At 43.5% G+C, this 23,319-nt stretch overlaps 1 protein-coding gene across 1 annotated transcript in view; it reads right to left on the bottom strand.

Annotated features, from left to right (window-relative positions):
* LOC311236155 (inactive carboxypeptidase-like protein X2) overlaps positions 1-23,319 on the bottom strand; it is a 105,832-nt gene that overhangs the window by 11,601 nt on the left and 70,912 nt on the right. Inside the window, exons 8-12 of the mRNA XM_084323780.1 lie at positions 12,930-13,053; positions 11,790-11,986; positions 9,637-9,816; positions 5,289-5,586; positions 1,819-1,958 (exon numbers count right to left, since the gene is read on the bottom strand). Of these exons, the coding sequence (XP_084179906.1) occupies positions 1,819-1,958; positions 5,289-5,586; positions 9,637-9,816; positions 11,790-11,986; positions 12,930-13,053 (939 nt within the window). The remainder of the gene's footprint in view (positions 1-1,818; positions 1,959-5,288; positions 5,587-9,636; positions 9,817-11,789; positions 11,987-12,929; positions 13,054-23,319) is intronic.

Raw genomic sequence — 23,319 nt, forward strand, 5'->3', positions numbered from 1 at the left:
GATTTGGAAATAATATCGTGTCCAGGCGAGCAACGCAAACGACTTTAGCAAAATGCACATAACGCTCCATAACTCAGCTTCCAGAAATTAGCCCGGATCACTCTGAAACTATACAATATTCACCGCGGGATAACACGCAAATGTATACATGATTTTTTTTTTTTTTATTTTACATGTTGGACGAGAGATAGTGAATGTCAAATGAGCCATAGTATTGTCTCCATAGCTATAATATAGAATATAGATATAGCTCTGCAAACATCATGACGCACAGTGAAAATGCCTATATTTTAAAGCGTGGCCCATTGACTACAGGGATGAGGATAATCGCTGGTGCTGAATGAGTTAAGGTGAGAAATCAACAAAATGTGGATACCTTCTAGCCACGACCAGCCAATGAAAAGGTTGGATGTAGGGAAGAGGGCAATCAGCAGTGAAAATTAACAGGAGGCGATGCACTAAAACTCAACTATCAACAGCTTAAATATCAATTTCAACATTCTAAATAAAGTAATAGGACCCCAGCCACTCAAAAAAGTAATAGTAGGAAGGATAAATTAGTTAAAAAACCTTTATTGTGTCACAGACACGGTTACATAATTTAAAAAACATGTTTTTTAAATGACATGTTAACATGTTAGGCTTTTTAAATGAGATGTTAACATGTTAAGCTTTTTAAAGGACATGTTAGGCTTTTAAAATGATGTAGCCGTAAAGGCCTTTTCTCCTTCCTGCTGTACTTATTATACTTATTTTGAGTGCCTGGGATCTTACTTGTTGTTCACAGTTGTCTTTTCCCAAAGTCCCAAGAGCACCTGATGACTTCCTGTTTTAAAAAACTGCACAAACAACCGCCTATTGAACTTTCTGCTGCTTTACAACAAACATCCCTTTGAAAAAAAAGTTTCCACTGAATGACATTCCAAGTTTTAAAACGTCAATTAATTTCTAAGACCCTAATAATCGTAAAGTTGTGACTCAATCTAATAAGTCTTGTACTGGTATAAGTGATTTTACGTCCCACTCTGTTCATTTTGGAGCTCTCAGGTCTGCGTGTTTTTCCAGAGCTGATGAGGGAAAGTAGTCAGCAGGGAGACATCTCACTCCTCCCCGGTTCTTGGATCATGACTTATGAAGTGGGAAGCAGGAGCCCCCCAGGAGGACTTGAAGACGACAAGGTTCCGCCGTGCTGATAACGTTAACTGTTTAATAACTGCTTTAGGGCACCTTCCCTTTGCACCAAGCAACGATATTAACACAACTGGGTGATGCAAATATTCCTTCAGGAGTTTATCTGTGAATGTTTTTAATCATTGATCATACACCGGTAGAGATTAGATGTAAGCACTTGATACCCTCTCGATAATACTTTGTCATCTTTGTTAGGAATGATAACAAAAAACCACACACAACAATAATAACAGACTAATATAGTAGTAATAATAAGTATAGTAATAACAATAATGATAATAATAATGATGATAATACTAACAATAATACTAATAATAATACTAATAATAATAATTGTACATGCAACTCAATCCAATAAAAAAAAATTAAATGTAAAAGTCTAATCACACTGCCTTAAATTTAGCTACCTTCATTTTGTGTTCTCATGGCTTGTTTGTTTGTGTGTGTGTGTGTGTGTGTGTGTGTGTGTGTGTGTGTGTGTGTGTGTGTGTGTGTGTGTGTGTGTGTGTGTGTGTGTGTGTGTGTGTGTGTGTGTGTGTGTGTGTGTGTGTGTGTGTGTGTGTGTGTGTGTGTGTGTGTGTGTGTGTGTGTGTGTGTGCGTGCGTGGGAGTTGCTTTGCCTCTGTACCTGCTCCATGAAGACAAGCAGCGACTCGCGATTGTTCTCCCACTCCTCTGGCAGCTCGCTCTCATGAGGGAATTTGTCACAGCCCACGTACATCGACAACTCAAAGCAGTTGGTGTGCAAGTAGCTGAAGTCATTCATACCTGCCAACAAAGAACAATTTATATGCTGGCTGACCTCCAAATTGAGATATCTCTCTCGTCCTTGGAAGTTGTTTTCTAGGAACTAGCTAATTGTTGTTCTGCAATGCTACAAGAAATCATTCAAACAGCCAAGGAGTGGATTCAGAGCCATCCTTAGACTTTTGGGGGCCCTAGGAACAAATTATTTGGGGGCCCTTGCACTTCACCTTAAATTGGAACTCCACAACAGAGGGGTACAACTGTTCCTGCAAAAATTATGGATGAGGGGCATTGCCCCTCCAATATTTCAGACCTTTAAATAAAAAGTTTTAAATAAAAATGATTGCAAACGTGATCTGGGCTAATTACAGCACATCATTATTTCTTTTTTTTTTATCTACTTTTTCTCCCATTTTCTATTTTTTCTCCAATCCCAATTTCGTATTTTGTCCAATTCTACCCTCCCCTGTCTCGAACACTGTTTGGCCATGCCTCCCACAAGCCGGCTGTAATGTGGACGAAGCCATACATTGCACGAGTCCCCTCCAGTACTCGAGGTAGCAGCCGTCGCATCTTTTCACCTGCACAGCGCGGTCTTTCAGCGTCGGGGGTCTGCGCTTTGGAGGGACGCCGCACCCGTCGCTTCCTGATTCTACTGCGCAGGCGCATCAACCGACCTGTAGGAGTCGCTGTCCACAACGTCCGATCCCCACCCATCAGCTTCCCACCCCCTAATACTGCCAAATGTATTAGTATGAATGACCAGCAAAGCTGAATGCAATGCAGAGAGCTGGGCTCGAACCCAGCGTCTCCTGCATTGGTGGTGAGCGCCTTGCCCACTGCACCACCTAGCCGCCCAGCACATCATTATTTCTATGGGTTATAGCCTCAAGTAAGCTCAACTAAGCTAGCAAGAACAATAATAAACTAATGGAGAAGTAGGAACTATTTTCTACTGAACTACACCTCCCATAATAATGAATCTTCGGTACTTCGGTAGAAAACTGCTCACTACAAGGTCTGTGGATTATTTTGAGTAATCGGGTCATGATTTTAAAATGTATTATTTGGTGCGTGCTTTGAGTGCCACAAACAGAGCTCCATTGTATTGGAGTGATGGCATCACTCTCTATGGCAGATATCTCTAAAGCGAATCACACCAAAACTATCTGTATGGATAGACAGCACTCCAGATAAGGGGGGGAAATATCTTAACATTCTGGGTGAACTGCCCCTTTAATGTGACCACAGCCTCTGTCCCTGGTCCTGAACACCATGGAGAACACAGCTGGGCTTTACACAGCAAAGACAGCATTAATCATGGATGATCACTGTGTGTGTGTGTGTGTGTGTGTGTGTGTGTGTGTGTGTGTGTGTGTGTGTGTGTGTGTGTGTGTGTGTGTGTGTGTGTGTGTGTGTGTGTGTGTGTGTGTGTGTGTGTGTGTGTGTGTGTGTGTGTGTGTGTGTGTGTGTGTGTGTGTGTGTGTGTGTGTGTGTGTGCGTGCGTGCGTGCGTGCGTGCGTGCGTGGGTGCGTGTGTGTGTGCGTGCATGCGTGTGTGTGTGTGTGTGTGCGTGTTTAAGTCTATTTGGATCCCCATTAGCTGTTACAAATGGCAACAGCTACTCTTCCTGGGGTCCACACAAAACAATAAATACAAAAAAACATCATAATTAAAGATAAAGCCAACAATAAACACATGAAACAATATACATAACATAATCAAACATAATCCCCCCCCCCACACCCATCCAACCCACCTCATTACATTAGCATTAGGCTATACCAAAATATTACAAAATGACTAGTAAAATAATAAAATGTTATATTTCAAGCATTGTGCCTGTACCTAAAAGTAACCTCTTTACTTCTTTGCTTTTGTTGTTTGAGTAATTATATATGGCAACCAATTCCACTGTGAGATGGCCCTATACATAGCAGTTATTTTCATTGCATTTGATCTCGGTAGAGGAATTGAAACATGACCCCTTAATTGGTTCTGATGTCTCAATACATGGTTTGAGCCAGAAATTATACATTTAGTCTTTCCTATATTCAGAATCAATTAGTTTTTTATTACCCATTCCAGAATTAAGTCCAGATCCTTTTGCAATTGCACATTTAGCTCAAATGTTGTTTGATGATGACATATACACTGTAGAATCATCGGCAAACATAGCTACACTAGCCTTACTAGTGTACAAGTGGCAAGGACAAGTGGCATATCATTGGTAAAAATAGAGTAGAGCAACGGGCCTAAACAACTTCCCTGTGGGACCCCACACTGTACTGTCTTTACAGTAGAAAAACTACCATTAAAGTAAACAGTTCGTGTTCTGTTTGATAAATAGCTCCTCATCCAGTTAAGAGTCAAATTATTAAAACCATAAGCAGCACGTTTCATTAAGAGCATATTGTGATATATTAGGTCAAATGCAGCGCTAAAATCAAGTAGTACAGCACCCACACGCCTTTTCCTATCTATATCACTCATCCACTGATCAGTCATCTGCATTAAAGCAGTACTTGTGGAGTGATCTTTTTTGTACGCATGCTGAAATTCAGAGTTGAGGTTGTTAGTAGAAAAAAAAGATGAAACTGAAACACAATTCTTTCCATGAGTTTGCTCAGCACTGGAAGAATGCTGATAGGACGGCTATTAGCACTTGAAAACATGTCCTTCTTGTTTTTGGGTAGTGGAATAACTTTGTGTGTGTGTGTGGTAGTAGATGTGTAGTTGTTATATATTATAGGCATAATATATATTATCAGAGAGAGAGAGAGAGAGAGAGAGAGAGAGAGAGAGAGAGAGAGAGAGAGAGAGAGAGAGAGAGAGAGAGAGAGAGAGAGAGAGAGAGAGAGAGAGAGAGAGAGAGAGAGAGAGAGAGAAAAAGATATAGAGATATAGAAAGAGAGTGAGAGTGAAGGGGAGCAGCATTAATTTTTTTCTTTAGGAGGGGGAGAGTGAGAAGAGAAAAAGAAAATGAGAGAGAGAAAGACAGAGCAACAGAGAGACAGAGAGATGTCTGCTGCTGTGATGTTTGCGCAAACTAACTGAATTGTCCCTGTTTCAAAGTCAGCAAATAAAAAAAAAGGGAAATTAACATTAGGCCATTAGAATGATAAAGTGAAAATTAATTCCAAGCCTTGAGGAAAATGGATAAGTGCTTGAGCAGCTACAGTTGATAGTAGCCTAGGAGATTAGGGTTTTAGGCTATATATGATTTTAGGCATTTATATTCACAATTGCTCCGCTGTCGCTGTTGCTATAGTGACATTCCAGGCAAAGGTAACCAAACAGTAAAAGGGTCATTAGGTCAGAGGTCAGAGTTGGTATAGAACAGTCACTAACTGCCTGCTGCGGTGTGCCAGGACGCCCCATTGATGGTGCCGTCCTCCTTGGCGAAGTCCTCGGTGTGGCAGACGCGCCGGCTGGCGTCAGTCATCAGGCGGTGGGTGGAGGCGTAAGAGAAGGCCAGCCACCGGAAGACGTGGTCGTCGGGGGTGGGGGTCTGCTCCCTGCTCACCCCCTGGGAGCGCGTTCTGTCGTAGGGGAACGTCACCACCAGCTCCCCTCCCTGAAGGTTGCCGCCCAGCACGAAGGGAATCTTCTCCATCCATGACACCAGTGCCCGCGTCTCCACGGCAACCTATACAGTAGGGGGACACGTGACATGGAGGAGGATAATACGATTCGTGCAATCATCTCAGCACCGTGCCCGGCAAATTAACCTCGGCTCAGTGAAAACTATTCCTCTGCGATAATGTGCCCTCGTGTGGGGGAGAGACGGTCAGGAGGACAGAGATGGAAGACATAATCTACGGTGGCATGTAACAATTAACCAGTGTGATGTATAAATAACATACTCACATGTGGTCTCGACGACAAAAGCTTCCACCAAATCCAATGGTTGTTTTTATTCTAAAGAGTGAATTATCTCCGAGAGGCGGCAACACAAGCCCCCCAGCACCCAGTGGCTCGTATTTGCATTCGTATGCAAGTTATAATTAGGGAATAGAGGCAAAAATTACCCATTCTGTGTGAGCTCAGATTGTTTACCGGGCGGCCTGTCTCTCTCTCTCTACGCCCTGGCGACTGGGGGAGGGAAACAGGGACAGTGTTCACAGCTTCCTGAGCACGGATGAGGATCCCAGCTCACCCCAGGTCCCCCGCAGCCTGCACCGCCTGTTCCGCAGGCTCGAGTCTGACTCACTGGTGAGGAACCTCACCACCCTCGCGAGGGTGGGCTTTCTAAAAATGATTTATTCATTCATTTATTTTTAGGATCTCTGGGTTTAAATTAGCACACAGACAAAAACGCACACCCCCGTCTCACCAAAACAGACAGCTGTTTTTAGTGTTTTTTTTACATGGCTGTTCCAGCCTCTCCGGAAGCGATCCCTCTCTTGTCTTGTTTGTTCCATTTTTAAAGAGTAAAGAGGAGCAAAGTTGAAAGAAAGAAAGTGTAGACTTGCAATTCTGCCAAGAACAAGGAATATTTTTGTACCTGGACTTTCAAAGATCAACACGATGTTCTCAGCTTGTGTGTAGCTATATCAGAGTCACAGACATACTCAAAGACAAGGCCTACAGCACACAGAAGATCCAGTTTTATCATCTTCACCATTTCAAAACGGAGATAGAGTGAATGAGGCTATTTCAATTTTGTTTTGATTCCTATAGAAGTCTATCCTTTGTAATCTCACGTGTCACAAGTTATTTTCAACCAGGGGCGTATACCACTGTAGTGGGGCACAGGGGGGCACGTATGCCAAGATTTTTTTTTGCCGGTTTTGGCTGGTTTTTGGCCGGAAATGGGCAGATTTTGTAACTATTTTATTTTTAACTTTATTTCGGTTTTAGGGTTAGGGTTAGGTTAGATGCATCCATCTGTATGGAGAATGGGAGGGGTTTGTCTGATGTTAAGGCCTTGAGAACATCACCCACTGCCTTTGGAGCAAGGATGTCTTTGACCAGAGCCTCTGCCTTTGTTCTTCCTAAAGTCATTTTCTTCACTATTTTGGAATCATGTAGAATCTTTTGATTGAGCTTGTTTTTTTTAAAGAAAGAAAACATTCATCATTTAGATGCCTTTATTTCATATTCGACGCAGACGGTAGGCTATATATAGCACATTTTGTTTGGTTTTCAGTTTTCAATCCATAATAAATTAACAGAAAAAATAAGTACACAACCACATTATTTCAACCTAATAAAACAAGAGAGAGAGAGAGAGAGAGAGAGAGAGAGAGAGAGAGAGAGAGAGAGAGAGAGAGAGAGAGAGGAGAGAGAGAGAGAGAGAGAGAGAGAGAGACGTTCAAGTTAACACAGTGCCGTCGTTTCAGTAAAAGGCAAGGTATGGCGAGAAGGGAGGGGGGGGGTGAAGGAACCCCCTTGGTGGATTTTTTTTGTCAAATCAGTTGTGCAATAGTCACTTTTGGTGAGTTGTTTCTATACAATTCAGTTATATGACATTTAGGTATGACAGACACAGGACTAGACAAGCATTTTTTGTATAGAAATGTGTCAACAGACTAAAGCAGGGAACCACAATATTTTGCATACGAATTATGCAGAATGTAATATCATAACTATCTATTACTTTTCTTGCAATTGAGCCAATTTTCCTTAGGTACAGTTTTGAGGTGTGTATTCAACAGAATGTAGTATCAAAAACACATTCACAAAAAGTATGGGTTACTGAATGCTGAACTGCACTGTTATAATCACTAAGCCATTGTAAGACCTTACCTGTGTCCCTGTATCACTTGTCTCTACTGCCCTTTGATTAAAAAACGTCCCTATGTCCATTTTCCTTTTTTTTGGGCATATTAGTTAGTCACAGTAAAAGTCACCTAGTAAAAGTGAGATAATTGACAATATCAAAACATGCTAGGGCTGTACCGAATAGTTCGAAGCTTTGTTCATAATGTTGACATTCAAATTCTAAATCAACATAAAAAAATGTAATATATATTTTTATTTTTATTTGCCAAGGTATGGCGAGTGCCATACCTTGCCATAACATAACGATGCCCCTGAGTTAACATGCAGCCCCATGTGTAGGAAAATAAACAGCTGCCTACCTGTCGCTGTCAGTGAGATCCCTGGCCCTGTTTTGCTTTACTGAGCTCCGTTATCTGGGGGCTGTAGTTGGTCCCTTTAAGCTGCACACCGGAGCATCTTTTAATCCAGCTGTTTGCTGTTCTCTGATATTTTCGGACATTTCGTTGATGCGTTGCTTGACACTTCGAGCTGACATGGGGATATCTTTTATCCTTGATTTGATTGTCTCTTTGTTTGGCAAGCCTTCAAACAAAACATCTGAGCTACAGAGAAAAGCCTCCTTGATATACTTGCCATCAGTGAATGGCTTTCCACATTTCGCAATGCAATGAGCAATGCGATAGCTTGCTTCAGTTGCATGGTTTTTGGCAGTCATGAACACTTTGACGGTGCTGGCTTGCTTTCCATACCTGGCCACGGCACGTTTAATCGATTCTGCCTTATCCGCCTGATCTTTGAAACTTTTTTGATGCTTCGTCTCAAAATGGCGTTTCACACCTGACGTTCTGCAAACTACATTTTCTAAACATAAGTACACACAGCATGGTCCTTCTGACACACAAACCTGTAGTCGTCTGTCCACGAGGGCTGGAATGCCCGAATTTCCTTTGCTTTAACTTTCTTAGCTGGCGGGGTTGCCATCATACAGAATGCAACCGCGGCACTGTGATTACCTGTGAACTGCGCGAGGGCGTGGGAGGCCAGCTGACTGCTGACAGCTGAGCACCATGGTATGTACCATGTATTAGCTGTCATAGGGGTGTGCAAAACAGTCGATTTACAAAAAATAATCTGTTGTAGGATTTCAACAAGATAAATGCGACAACAGTGCAAAATATTTCACTATAATATTTTAAAGCGAAGTAAATTTTTTAATTATTATTATTATTTTTCTGGGGAAATTTTTACTGGGGCACAACTGATCAATACTGGGGCACGTGCCCCAGTAAAAGTGGTCTAAATACGCAGATGTTTTCAACACACGTTAAACATAGAAATATTTATAGCCATTGAAGCCTGTTGAATTGTATACATTTTATTTGAGTACTATTCTCCACTTGCACAATGTGGGGGCGTCATATCTGGTTATACGTCTCTAGCTCCGCAGACTTCTTCTGGTCCCATCACAATACATTGAGTTTAGCAACTTTTCTCCGTCAATTAAACAACTTTATCGTCACTTTTTAAAAGGTTTTTGGGCTGTATTTCGTGTAAAAAAGTTTACTGTTAGAGTTAGCCACATTAGCATTTAGCTCCGCCTAAATCCAATACATTAATCTGTTAGATATGGGGCATGAAATGAGACATATAACTCAACTAGTATCGACGTGGCATCTGTTAGACCCATGTTTGATATTCTGGAAAGTTGAAAAAGTGACGATAAAGTTGTTTAATTGACGGGAGAAAAGTTGCTAAACTCAATGTATTGTGATGGGGCCGGAAGAAGTCTGCGGGGCTAGAGACGTAACCGGATATGACGCCCCCACAGTGTGCAAGTGGAGAATGGAGTGGAATCTAAGGTCAGTGTATCAAGTCTCCATTTCCATTAGCCCCCAATCTGAACATTAAGAGCAAAGAGCTGGGTAACTAGCCAGCCCCCAAATCAACCAAAACAAATGTGACTGTGACTGACCGTGGCATTTTTGGATGTGTACCACTCTGGCACGGCCACGTGGTGGTTGAGCATTTTGCGAGGGATCCACTTCTTGGTTTCGGCCTCCCACAGGATGGAGTTTAGGTCAGGGAAGTTGTGGTGGATGTCCATTCCGTCCTGGCTCCACCGCCCCAGGGACCAGCCGCTCAGCTCGGAGCCCTGGAGGAAGACGAGCCGACAGCACGGAGACACATGGCGACAACGTGCAGGAGATAAGAGAGGAGCCGGAGACTGTAGGAAACATGTAGCGGGTCACCACATCCCTTACTCTGTATAGTGAGCCATGCACGATCAGACATGCTTCAGCCATGAGTTACACGCCTTCATTTATTTTGTGTTTCCTTTTATCTTGACAGTCGTGACAGAGCATCCCAGACTGGATTTTTGGATTGTTTTTTTTCAATTACATTATCGTAGCTGTACTGGTGGCACGCGCTCCGCTTTTAATGCGTATTTGGAATGGAGCAGTGGAAACTTTAGAGTACTCACAACATGATTTACTACATTCTGCCCGCTTATCCTATTCTATAGGGCCTATTCTAAAAGTGAATTAGGGCCTATTCTAAAAGTGAAATAGGGCCTATTCTAAAAGTGAATTAGGGCCTATTCTAAAAGTGAAATAGGGCCTATTCTAAAAGTGAAATAGGGCCTATTCTAAAAGTGAAATAGGGCCTATTCTAAAAGTGAAATAGGGCCTATTCTTTTTTTAAATTTTTTTCATTTTCCTCCGATTTTCTCCCATCCCAATGTTAGTCGTTATGCCAATTCCCAATCCCCTTCCTGGTCGCTGCGCACTTACCCCCCACAGTCGGTCTGGGAGAGTGGAGGCTACCACGTGCTTCCTCCGACACACGTCCAGCCAATCAACCGCTTCTTTTCACCTGGCAGCGCGGATTCTCATTGAGAGGGCGTAGCGTGTGGAAGGATCACACTATCCCACTCAAGTCCTATCCGCGCTTAGCAGGCGCCCCGACCGAACTGTAGGAGTCGCTGTTTACAACGACCCGGACCCACCCGCCAGCTTCTCCCACCCTCTAATACTGCCAATTGTATTAGTGTGAACGGCCAGCCAAGCTGGTGACAACCCCGGAGCTGTGAGCTGGATTCGAACAGGTGAATCTAGCCGCTCCGGGGTTTGGTGACGAATGCAATCTCCGTTACGCCACCTGACCGCCCCGAAATAGGGCCTATTCTAACATATTCTCCCAATATGTATTAAATGCACTACAATTGTATTATTACTCCAGAGTTATGGTGTAATCTTTTGTACACAGTAAACTTCGCAGAGTAAATTTTACTAAAAAAATTTACTCAGTTTGAGTAAAATGTACTCAGTTTGAGTAAAATGTACTCTGCGAAATTTACTGTGTATTAACGGTGTACCAATACAATACATACAATACATACTGTATATGTAGGTACAGTGGAACAAGATGTTGAGTTACTTATGGAATAAGGGGGGTAACAATTTGGGATCTTCCATTGAAGTTATACTGTAGTTATTATTTAACTACCAGGTACCTATTCTATTATTACAGGGTACTGTACGACATACTGAGCAATAATCTGGACATTTAGGGAGGAACTTAGAGGAGGGTTGCCGACTGCTCTCCAGACGAAAGACTGGTGTATGTATCAAAGCTACAGTATATCCTTTTAATAGTTTCATTCATGCTCATGTCTGCATTGAATTAATAGGTGTGATTGAGATAACTATACGATAGAGTCCAAGTATGAATATCTCTTCAACTAGTCAAAGTCAGTTCTCAAGTCTACGGAACATTGGACAAGTCCAAGTCTCAAGAATTTCAGTAATGTGTCCAAGTAGTGTGACTTTGAGACAGTTCTCCCCACCTCTGTTGTACAGGGTTGAGATGTGACTTTGAGACAGTTCTACCCACCTCTGTTGGGTTGAGGTTAGACTTGTGACTTCATTAAACACACTGGTTCTGCCTCTATAACTCTCTCGTGTTTTGGACTCTGCACAGCAGCTGTAGTTGAGTGTTGAGATGTACGGTACATATTTTTGTTCTTCATTTATCATCCTCAACAATGAATTCTAACCCCATTTTGACAGGGATGATAGGTGGGGGGTCACTAATGGAAGTAGGTGCTGGGTCTCTCAGACCTACCACTTCAAAGGCTTTCTCATACCCATCAGGGTTGACGGATGGCAACAGATGGATCCTGGTCTCTTCCACCAGGTGACGTATCCGTGGATTACCAGACAGGTACTCCAAGCACATGAACTGCATCAGCAGCAGCAGGAGCTCCCGTCCCAGCACCTCGTTTCCATGGGTACCGGCTATGTAGCGAAACTCCGGTTCACCTGCAATTCATTAAAAGAGGACAGACAGACAGAGAGCGAGTGAGAGACAGAGAGAGAGAGGCAGAGCAAGAGATACAGACAGAGAGCGAGTGAGAGACAGAGAGAGAAAGAGACAAACAGAGAGCAAGAGAGACAGAGAGAGAGAGAGACAAACAGAGAGCAATAAAGACAGACAGAGAGAGAGAGACAAACAGAGAGCAAGAGAGACAGAGAGACAGAGAGAGAGAGACAAACAGAGAGCAAGAAAGACAGAGAGCGAGTGAGAGACAGAGAGAGAGACAAACAGAGAGCAAGAGAGACAGAGAGAGACAGACAGAGAGCAAAAGAGAGACAGGCAGACAGACAGACAAACAGACAGACAGCGAGACCGAGAACGTGACCGAAAGCAAGAGCAAGAGAGAGAGAGAGAGATATTAAATATGCTAATATGCCAGTGTATCAGTGGTCACACTAGGTACTAGCAGGCACTTCACGTTCTGCACCTTGTCCTCCGACAGTCTCAAACCGTGAACCTTCCGCTCACCAGCACCATGTGACCACATTATGTTAAACACCATGGTCTTATCCATTCTGGATCCAATTCAGGTGGCGAAGTGGGGGTTCAGATTCCAGATTCCGACTCTTCAAATAAAGGAGTGAAATTCGTAGGTTTTGGTTCCTCGACCTTACAGCAGCGATGGCATTTATTTAAAATGAAATAAGACATGAACCCTAACCCTAAAGTAAAATAAACTAAGGCAATAGAGATAGCATACGTAGCAGCATGAAAAACACACTTAGGGAACACAGAGAAAAACACACTTAGGGAACACAGTGTGAGCTCCTCTCTCATCTCGACATCATATGGTAATACAGTATATTGAATAATCACAACCCTATTTTAAGGCATTAAAGCACACAGTGTCTGTTAGAGATTTAGAGATACATTTAGAGATGTTCTCACCAACTTCGTGCTCCCCTGGGTTGTCAGAGATTTCTATGGCATATAACTTGAGGCCACTGTAGCTTTTGCCAATGTTGTAGATGCGCGTGATGTTGGGGCACATCTCATTGACCACCTTCATCATCTGTGAAAGAAGAAGAGTGCACAGTCAGCTCTTAAAGGCCCAATCGGTGATCCAAACCTGAGCAAAAGCTCCATCACAATGAAATCCAAAATATATTATTAATATAATTATTTAATTATATATATGTATAGAACTTTATTTATATATAATTCTTAAATTGAACAAATGAGCTCTTGATACAAGAACTGACAGCAGGGCAGCTAAACCTGAAATTGTATGGAAATTGTATAGCTGTGAAAGCTTTGTTTACACATGAGATATTTGTAAACATTCACTTACAATGCAATAAAACAGATGTTGAGTTGTGATGAATTAAGAATTTATTTATTAATTATAATTCAGCACTTAATTTCTCACCCCCCAAAACAACTATTATCTGCTAATGTTAATTAAGAATGTGTGCTTTAATAATGATAAAAATGGATTTGTGCAACAAACTGCCTTAGAGCCAAAGCTGGGACCAAAAGGGACAGCTTTTATATCAAAACAGCTACAAAATAATTATAAGAGAAAACTGGCCTGAACATGAAAGTAAAATAAACTCAAAATGCAGAAACCTTCCCATTGGGGGCTCATGTAAATCAGTCTCATAATCAGTTACATACTTTTTGTTAAAGTTATGTGATTTATAAGATTGCATGTAACTGTCTAACTGTTTCCACAAGAGGGCGCTATATGCGGACGCCAGGTAAGAGGGTATTTAAGGGATTGTTCCCTCCCTCTCTGTCTCTTCCCACCTACCTCTCACAGAGAGAAAGTCTCATGTACTAATGCGCAATGTGATAATAAACTACGCCGATTAAAGGCTGAAGTGAGAGGACCTTGTCGTCATGACCAAGTTATTGTCGCCCCATAAGTGACTCGTCAACAGGTTATGGGCCCAGATCACGCAGGGGCGAAATAATAGGGGTAGCAAGTTTAGCTAAAGTATAGGCTAGTTTAGCACCGGGAGCACCGCGTGGCTAAAGCTAACGGGAACTAAAGCTACGCCTACCATCAAAAGAGGATGGCGACCAAAGGGAAGAGCAAATGGCCCTCGTTCAACGGAAGAGCAGAGGACTATGAGCTCTGGGAAGAGTGAATGTTGTGCTGCATGCACGGTGTGGGACTGAAGACAGCGATCTTGATGGCCCCCACAGGACCACTAACGGCGGAAGCGCAAGCCCTATTCCGCGACACTAAGGACAAAGGCCGAGAGAGCCTGAAAGTGTTGAGAGAACATTATATTGGACGGGGAAGACCCCGAATCGTATCCCTCTACATAACACTAACCACGCCGAAGAAGGTGCACACCGAGACTGTGACCGAATACGTCATCAGAGCTGAGCAGATCATTACGGCGCTTAAGAGTGCAGGAGAAGCACCAAGCGATGGACTAATGATGGCGATGGTTATGAGAGGACTACCGGAGCTGTACAAACCGTTCACACTACTGGTGACACACGGTTCAGCGGACATGTCGCTGGGAGAGTTTAAGGCCAAGTTGCGGAACTTTGAGGCCTCAGAAGACACACACCCAGTCGCCGCGGAGGCGGGAGAGAGGGTGCTGAAGGCCCGGGCGGCACCGAGAGAAAAGACCAGGCCCACGACGGAGCTGGCGTGTTGGCGATGCGGAGAAAAAGGGCATCGGAAAGATAACTGCACAAAGACTGTTTGGTGTAGCTTTCTGCAAATCCATGGGGCACACAGACAAAGTGTGTAGAAAGAAACGCGACCAGAGCGCATGGACAAGATGACGGCTGTGGACAAGATGGCAACGACGGTGGACGTGAGACGAGTCGAGACGACGCCCGGAGAGTAGCGGGACGAGAGGACTTCATCTTCGGGGCACAGACAGCGTACGTCACCCAGCCAACGCAGCAGCAGCAGGCCCAAAGGAAGGGACTGATCATGGACACAGGTGCGTCGTCCCACGTCATCAACGACAGGAATAGATTCAATAACTTTGACAACACCTTCGAGCCGAAGAGACACAGCATGGAGCTGGCAGACGGGAAGCGCACTTACGGGTAGGCGCAAGGGAGAGCAGATGCACAGGTATGCCTCATAGACAGTGAGGGGCGCCGGTGTACAGTGACGTTAAAGAACGCTCTCTACATACCCTTGTTCCCACAATAACTATTCTCTGTAAAATCTGCTACTGCGAACGATGCCAAAGTGTTCTTCAATGAAGGTAAAGATGTTCTTGTAGAGCCTGACGGTACGCGATTTAACATAGAGGTGTACAAGAGAATGTATTATCTACAAACAGAGTGTCACGACAACGACAAGTGTAATAATAATGATATGTGTAATGTGACTGTCAGTCACGATATTCAGACATGGCATGAGATCATGGGTCATTGTAATTTACGAGGATTTACTGAAACTGCAAGCAGTGACAGAAGGCATGTACATTAAAGGTGAAAAGCGTAGACCTGACAAAGAATGTGAAGTGTGCATAAAGGGGAAGTTCACTCAATCGAGAAACAGAAGTCCCACAGAAAAAGTAAAGGTACCACTTGAGCTAGTTAACACAGATCTAGCCGGTCCAGTAAGCAACGAGTCCATAGGTGGCTTTAGATATGTACAGTCTTTTACAGATGTGTGTACAGGGGCAGTGTTTGTTTACTTTCTCAAAGCAAAGAGTGACACACTCCAGGCCACAGAGAAATTCCTGGCAGACGTAGCCCCTTATGGCAACATAAGATGCTTGAGGTCCGACAACGGAACCGAGTTCACAAATAAAGAGTTTCAATCACTGTTGAGAAAGAACAAGACGTCATGTCCGTACTCCCCACACCAGAACGGGGTGGCAGAGAGGGAAGGACGTACTCTTTTCGAAATGGCTAGGTGTAAGCTAATAGATGGTGACTTACCTAAGAGTCTATGGCATTATGCGGTACAAGAAGCCGCTTACACCAGAAACAGGTGTTTTAATAAGCACACGTGCACCACCCCGTATACAGCACTGACAGGAAAGAAATGTAATCTAGCTAGAATGCACAAATTTGGATCAGTGTGTTATGCTTACCAGCAGGACAGAGGAAAGCTCGAGTCCAGATGTGAAAAAGGACTCTTTGTAGGGCACGACAAAGGAAGCCCCGCTTTCCTAGTCTATTATCCCGGTAAAGGGAAAGTGCAAAAACACAGGCTAGTCAAATTTGTCACAAAGACAACATGTGAGAACGAGACTCAGACAGAGGAGCCAGAGCTGGACTCCAGAGTAAGGTGTGAAGAAACAGAGACACCTCCGCCTAGTGTACTTAGCACAGTCGTGCAGACAGACAGTCAGCAACCTCCAGAGGATGATGACGAGGAGCACCCGAGGGTGACGTCACGTGCCTCATGCAGTGGGAGGTATCCCTCACGGGAACACAAACCCCCAAAGTATCTGAAAGACTATGCCCGGAGAGAAAGTGACGAGGATGACAGTACACTTACCAGCATTGATTACTGCTACAGAGTAGTGAGTGGAGTACCTCAGACCTTTAAAGAGGCGATGATGTCCCCTAAATCAAGGAAATGGGAGAGAGCAATGGATGAGGAGATGAGGTCCCTAGAGGACAACCACACCTTTACTCTAACCAAGTTACCAGAGGGCAGACAGACAGTGGGGGGAAAATGGGTGTACTCAATCAAGGAGGGTATTGAAGGCCACGACAAGTACAAAGCCAGGTTTGTAGCTAAAGGTTACAGTCAGAGGGAGGGGAGAGACTACGGTGAAACATTCTCCCCCACAGCCAATCTGACCAGTGTAAGGGTAGTGATGCAGAAAGCAGCTGAGGACAGTTTGATTTTACACCAGATGGATGTGAAGACAGCCTACCTGTCTTACATGGAACAACCTGAAGGTTACGAGAAGAAAGGAGAGAAGCTAGTGTGTAAGCTAGACAAATCCATTTACGGCCTGAAACAGTCTGGGCGAAATTGGAACAAGATGCTTCATACATGTCTCATTGAAGATCACTTCCTACAGAACCCAGTATACCCCTGTGTTTACTCAAGGGAGTCAAAAGAGTCAGGAAAAGTGATAATTGTCATTTAAGTGGATGATTTGATCATCGCAGCGGACAACACTAGACACCTAGAGCAGGTGAAAAGTATGCTCTCTACCAGATTCAAAATGAAAGACCTAGGTAGGTTAAAGCATTTTCTAGGCATGGACTTCGAACAGTCTGCCAGTTGTGTAAAAATATCCCAGAAGAGATATGTGGAAAAGATCCTGAAACGTTTTGACATGCAAGAATGTAGAACATGGGAAACACCATGTGATCAAAAGCTAGACTACCAAGAGGATGCTCAGAAATTGACAGATGTAAAAATGTACAGAGAAGCTGTAGGTAGCCTCATTTATTTGACAACATGTACTCGCCCTGACCTATGTTTTGTAGTGAGTAAATTGTCACAGCATTTTGCTGACCCCACAGAGGAGCACTGGATTACAGCAAAACATGTTTTTCGTTATCTCAAAGTACAGCAGATAAACAGCTTTGTTTCAGAAAGAGCAGCAAGGGCTTAGGGCTTAAAGCCTACAGTGATGCAGATTGGGCGGCAGACACCACAGACAGAAGAAGTACCACAGGGTATTGTGTGAGTTCAAACACAAACAGCTCACTGGTTTCGTGGAAAACAAAGAAGCAGCCCACAGTGGCACTATCAACTTGTGAAGCCGAATACATGGCTCTAGCTATGACAATACAGGAATGTATTTATCTAGAACAACTGCTCGAAGGAATGGATACCTATGTATATAAGAAAACTGTTGTTTATGAAGACAACCAGGGAACCATTGCAATTGCGAGAAACCCTGTGTGCCGACAGAGGTGTAAACATGTGGATATAAAATATCATTTCATCAGATCTGTCATCAGGGAAGAAAGGATGACACTTGTTTATTGTCCTACAGACGACATGGTTGCAGACGCTATGACGAAGCCTGTTTCCAAACTGAAATTGAGAAGATTTGCAGAGGTCATGTTTTGTGTGTAAATATTGCCTGTTATGTAGTATTGACTGCCATATCCTTTTTGATGCTCTGAACTGTATTATTTTCTTTGAAGATTGTTTTTGAAAAAGTTGTACAGTATACAAGACAGCCGTAAGTGGGAGTGTTAAAGTTATGTGATGTATACGATTGCATGTAACTGTCTAACTGTTTCCACAAGAGGGCGCTATAGGCGGAGCTATTGATGCTGGCGCCAGGTAAGAGGGTATTTAAGGGATTGTTTCCTCCCTCTGTCTCTTCCCACCTACCTCTCACAGAGAGAAGGTCTCATGTACTAATGCGCAATGTGATAATAAACTATGCCGATTAAAGGCTGAAGTGAGAGGAACTTGTCGTCATGACCAAGTTATTGTCGCCCCATAAGTGACTCTGTCAACAATGTTGCACATATTTCTACGTTGTTGAGATACCTTGCCAATAAAAAGCAATAACAGCAGGACCCTCATTTAATTGTGAGAGCTAATTTAATTGTGTTCCAACCAATAAGAATGTCTGTTGGGGGGGCAAGGCATCGGTGGAGTTTAGTAAAGCTGCTGTGATGTCATGCGGGTCATGTGAGGAGTCCACAATGCAACGCGCACAGTGTATTGTTCTTCCACGGCCAGAGGCAGCCGGCTGTAATGTGGATGCCTTCTAGCCACTGCTGCCCTGCCGTTGGCGACACTAACGGCAGTACCACACCGACAACCAACTAATGTTAGCGCAGCTGGCTGACATTAGCTAGCTAGCCAGCAACAACCCGGGAGTGTGGCAGTCCTTACATCAGTGTTTTCTTTGTTGGCGGAATTTTGTTACTCGATGTGTGATTTATATGCCCCCCCCCCCGTCTCGAAATGCAGGACTCCTCACATGACCCACATGGCAGCTTTGCGAAACTCTATAGAGAAGAGCAGAGGCACACATACTGTAGAGGGAGAACACTAACACAACAAGCTGCTAAATCAAGCAACATCATTAATTACAAATAAAATGTTTGTTGTTTACTGCTGTGGGAAGGTCATTAATCAGGTGTGACGGATGGACGTTTAATTAGAGTCTTGTTGAACCTTGATATCTTTTACCATGTGAATCATTTAACAAACATCTGGTTTTGTTCATGCGACAAAAGAGGTGCAAGGTGGAGGTGAAACCACCGCTCTGTTCTCCCGAACTAAGAAAACCCTGCCACTGCTTTGATAATTACACCTATACTGTAGCTCAAATCATCCAGAAAACAATGTGAGACGTTTTTAGCCAGTGTTTTGTCTCGACACCTAGTACCTGACGTGTCGTTGAGTACCTGGCACTTAATTACCACTCAAAGGCTGTTCTCTCTGGGGAAAGTAATTCCTTTAATGAGGCCTACAGTACGGTGTGCTCGTCTGCCTGCGGTATAGGAGTCGTTTTCACTATGTGATTGAATTTCACCAAACGCAATGCTTACTAGAAGGAACACAAAGGTTCTCACTTGTTGGCCACAAGCCACACAGTCAATAATCACAATACCTTTGAAAATACAGAGGGTTAGGCTTGATGTCTCCAGTAAGGTTAACGGGTAAGTATGTTATTTCCATGGCCTAATTCAATCAATCAATATTTGTGAACATGAGCTACAGTAGGCCTACTCTCTCTCCCAAAGCCAGAAACCAGAGAAGTTGCGATGTCATCAAGTGATGTATAAGTCTGGAGCTGCTCCGACAAGCATGGAGTGGGAGCAGTCCCGGCGCCATGGGCGGGCATTAGGGGGCCGGGCCCGCCCACTGAGTCAGCTGTGCCCACCCTGGTAAAAAAAATTAAAAATAATAAAAAACGTTTTTTTTTTTTTTTTTTTCAATCAAAATCAGCTATCCAAATCCTTAGTCGGGGACAGCCCTAGTGGGCACTGATGTCAACAACAACACTACTGAAGCTAGCACGGCACTCTGTGAGAATTCGTTTTCTACCCTCAAGAAAGTCTTTACAGAACATCACCTTAGTATGCTTCATCGACGCAACTAAGGCCAATTTAATTCAGTTGGCATTTGAGAAGGACTTAACAAAAAAGTTCAGGAATGAGTGGAGGGGCAGTGTTTTAAGAAGATTTCACTCTGTCCCCAAACGCAGCTTGCCGCTCTACTTATGATGGTGAGTAGCCTGTGGAGGAATTGCTTTTTTATGCACCTTATTTTTGTCAGTTCAGTTCAGTTTGTCAGTGAATTCAGAAGTGTTGAATAAATGGAGACTTTTCAAAGATATAGAATAGAATAGAATAGAATAGAAATGTATTATCCTGAGGGAAATTTGACACTGCAAATCACTCAACATTAAACATTTAGACAGAACAAGTCACAAATAAGAATAACAAAACAAATGGCCTAAGAATAGAATAAAATGAAATAGAATAAAAATAGAATAAAAGATACAGTAAATAAATACAGTAAAAATATACTGAAGTCTACAGTAGGTGTAATATTGCACAGTGCTGTTTAAAAAGTAAGAGTCCAGGAAGATGGTAACTGTCACTCTGTGCTCAGTGATGCAGTGAGGCACAGTGATGCATTGTATAGTCTGATGGCTGTCGGAATGAAGGACTTCCTGTGCCGTTCAGTGCTGCATTTAGGTAGTGTGAGCCTATAACATGCTCCTCCTGTCAGCCCAGTCTGTGTATAGTGGGTGGGAGGGGTTTTCCCTGATGGCCTGGAGCTTAGCAAGGTTCCACCGCTAGAGAGTCCAGCTCCACCCCAACCACGCTACTGGCCTTCTTGACCATCTTATCCAGCCTGTTTGTCTCCCCTGCTCTCAGTCCGCTGCCCCAGCAGGTCTGTTATATATATCCGTTCAGTCTGTTTTTGTATAAGTGAAAGTTCTTAAGATAGAGAGAAATTAGATTTTTCAATTGCCTCTATGCTGTTTAGTTCAGCACCGTGGGCAGCGCCAAGCAAGCCACAGCGCCGCTGTCCCAGCTGAAACGTATAAAAGGGAACCTGTGTTGAAAAACCAAATGTTATGCCCCCCCACTAATTTGTTTCTGCAGCCTGGTCTGAGTGGGAGACTGATTGTGTGGACCCACAGAATGTTTTTTTTCTTTTATAAACGGTAAATTGACTGCAGTTATATAGCGCTTTACAACTTATGCCTCACATTCACCCATTCACTCACCGACGGCAGGCAACCAACGTGCTCATCTGCGAGCAATTAGGGGGTTAAGTGTCTTGCTCAAGGATACTTCGACATGCTGCTGGGAGGAGCCGGAAATGAACCGAGAACCTTCCAATTACCAGACAACTGATTGATTGATTGATTGAAAAACTTTATTAACAGATTGCAGAATGGGTACAATACGGTACGGCTCAATACAAACAACTGCTAAGGTTTGGGTAAAATTGCCATCAGCCGTCCATCAACATCATACGTAAATGAACGTCATTATCAATCACTTGTCAACAGAGCCCTGCCTAAGCATGAGCGGGAGCAGTTATAAACACAAAAGTGGAGCGACAAAACGCAAATAAAAAGATAAAAAGGACCAAGGAAAAGACAAATTGTCCAAGCTAGATGTATATTTCTTCCACCCTACTCTCCTCCTGCGGGAGGAACCTGAAGTTGTTTGAAGAGCCCCAGCCCGCCAACAACGTTAGTGGGGGTGAGCCTGATTTACAGGTAGGCTACAATCACGGACACACGCTGTCAACAAGAAAACGTGAGTTTGTGGTAAATGTTGATATCATATGGTTGTTGTTACTTCGTGTAGTATGACATAAAACGCTTATGTCCCACTCGCTGGTCATCTCGCCATGATGCGCTTGTTGCGTTAAGGCACAGATATGGATACATTATAAAAGCCCTCGTCAAAATATCCCTTACCAGTGACAAAAAGGATGAGCGCAACGAAGCAAGTGCACTCAAGAATGCCATAAGCTAATTTCGCTTTCTATTTTTGGTCAACATGCAGACCAAGATTTTGGAAAGCATAAATTAGTGCTTCACAGTTACTGCAAGCAAAAGACGCGGATATTCTCAAAGCATCTACTCTACTGCAAAATGCCATCAGTGTTTTGGTGGAGTAGCCTATAGGGGACAATTTGATGAGGCGAAGTCCGCCACTCTTGCCCTGGCTACTAAATGGGGAAGTCAAACACAGTTTGAAACAACGCATGGCCAGGAAAGTTAAGCGTCACTTTGATGAACTTTCTGAAGACAGCCGCCTCACTGATGCAGAGAGCAACTTTCGGGTGAACGTTTTCAATGCATGTCTCGATATAATCATCCAGCAACTGTCCCAAAGATTCACCAGCTTAAATGCAACTGTGAACATGTTTGAGGCAATTCACCCCAACACACTACTGCAAGCAAAGGATGAGGAGTTTACACCAAGCTGCCCAGGAGAGCACTATAGTCGGGACATCGCCGCCAGCTATCCTGACCAGCTGCTTTCTTTCCGAACCTGTTTCAGGGACCAGATACAAAAAATTAAATCTGTCGCAGATCTGGTAAAAATGCTCATTGTTTACAACCCAGCAGTGACATCTACATTCAGTGAGGTTTGCACAGCCTTCATCTTATTTCTGACTCTGTATGGGCCGCGTGCCAATTTGACTACTGCTCTGTGCTCTCGTGGTCCATGGTGAATAGTGTGTCAGAAATGTAGCCATTTTATTAGGCTATGTTTTCATTGTTCTTGTAGTTTGTTGGCTTTATGTCATGTTATAGCTTTATCTGTATATATTTAGTTTATATAGCCTTTGTAGAAACGAAATCTTAAATATTACACCTTTTTCTTTGGTTAGTTTTCTTTCAAACATTGTTTTAAATTGTAATCTTAGACTGTTTGCGACTTTTTACGCACAAGTGTCAGATTACCACCCCGGACTCCAGATATAATGTCGAGCTTTATTGGGTTTAAAGGGCCCGGTCATGTGGCCCCGCCCCCCCGACCCGGGTCTGATAGGTTCCGCTACTGCTCTCAACCATCCATGTTCTGGCAGAATCAGTGTGGCCTGCCTCTGGGCAGAACCATCAGACTGGAGCCTCTGGGCAGAACCATCAGACTGGAGCCTCTGGGCAGAACCATAACCATCAGACTGGAGCCTCTGGGCAGAACCAGAACCATCAGACTGGAGACGGATCCAAACTCTTCTCCAAGAATCTGTCAGAAAAGCTTTGGAAAGTTGCTTTGAAATAACTCAAGGCGTGTGCTTTATTTTGCAGAAAATATGATGGACTATTTCCAAATGCAGTCTTTGAGGTTATGTCATCACCACACTGTATAAATGAAGCAAGCAAAGGAGAGATAACACGCAGCTACCTGCACAGAGAAAATG

This window comes from Notolepis coatsorum (genome assembly GCF_963971535.1).
Source record: "Notolepis coatsorum genome assembly, chromosome: 10".
NCBI classification, from domain to species: Eukaryota; Metazoa; Chordata; class Actinopteri; order Aulopiformes; family Paralepididae; genus Notolepis; species Notolepis coatsorum.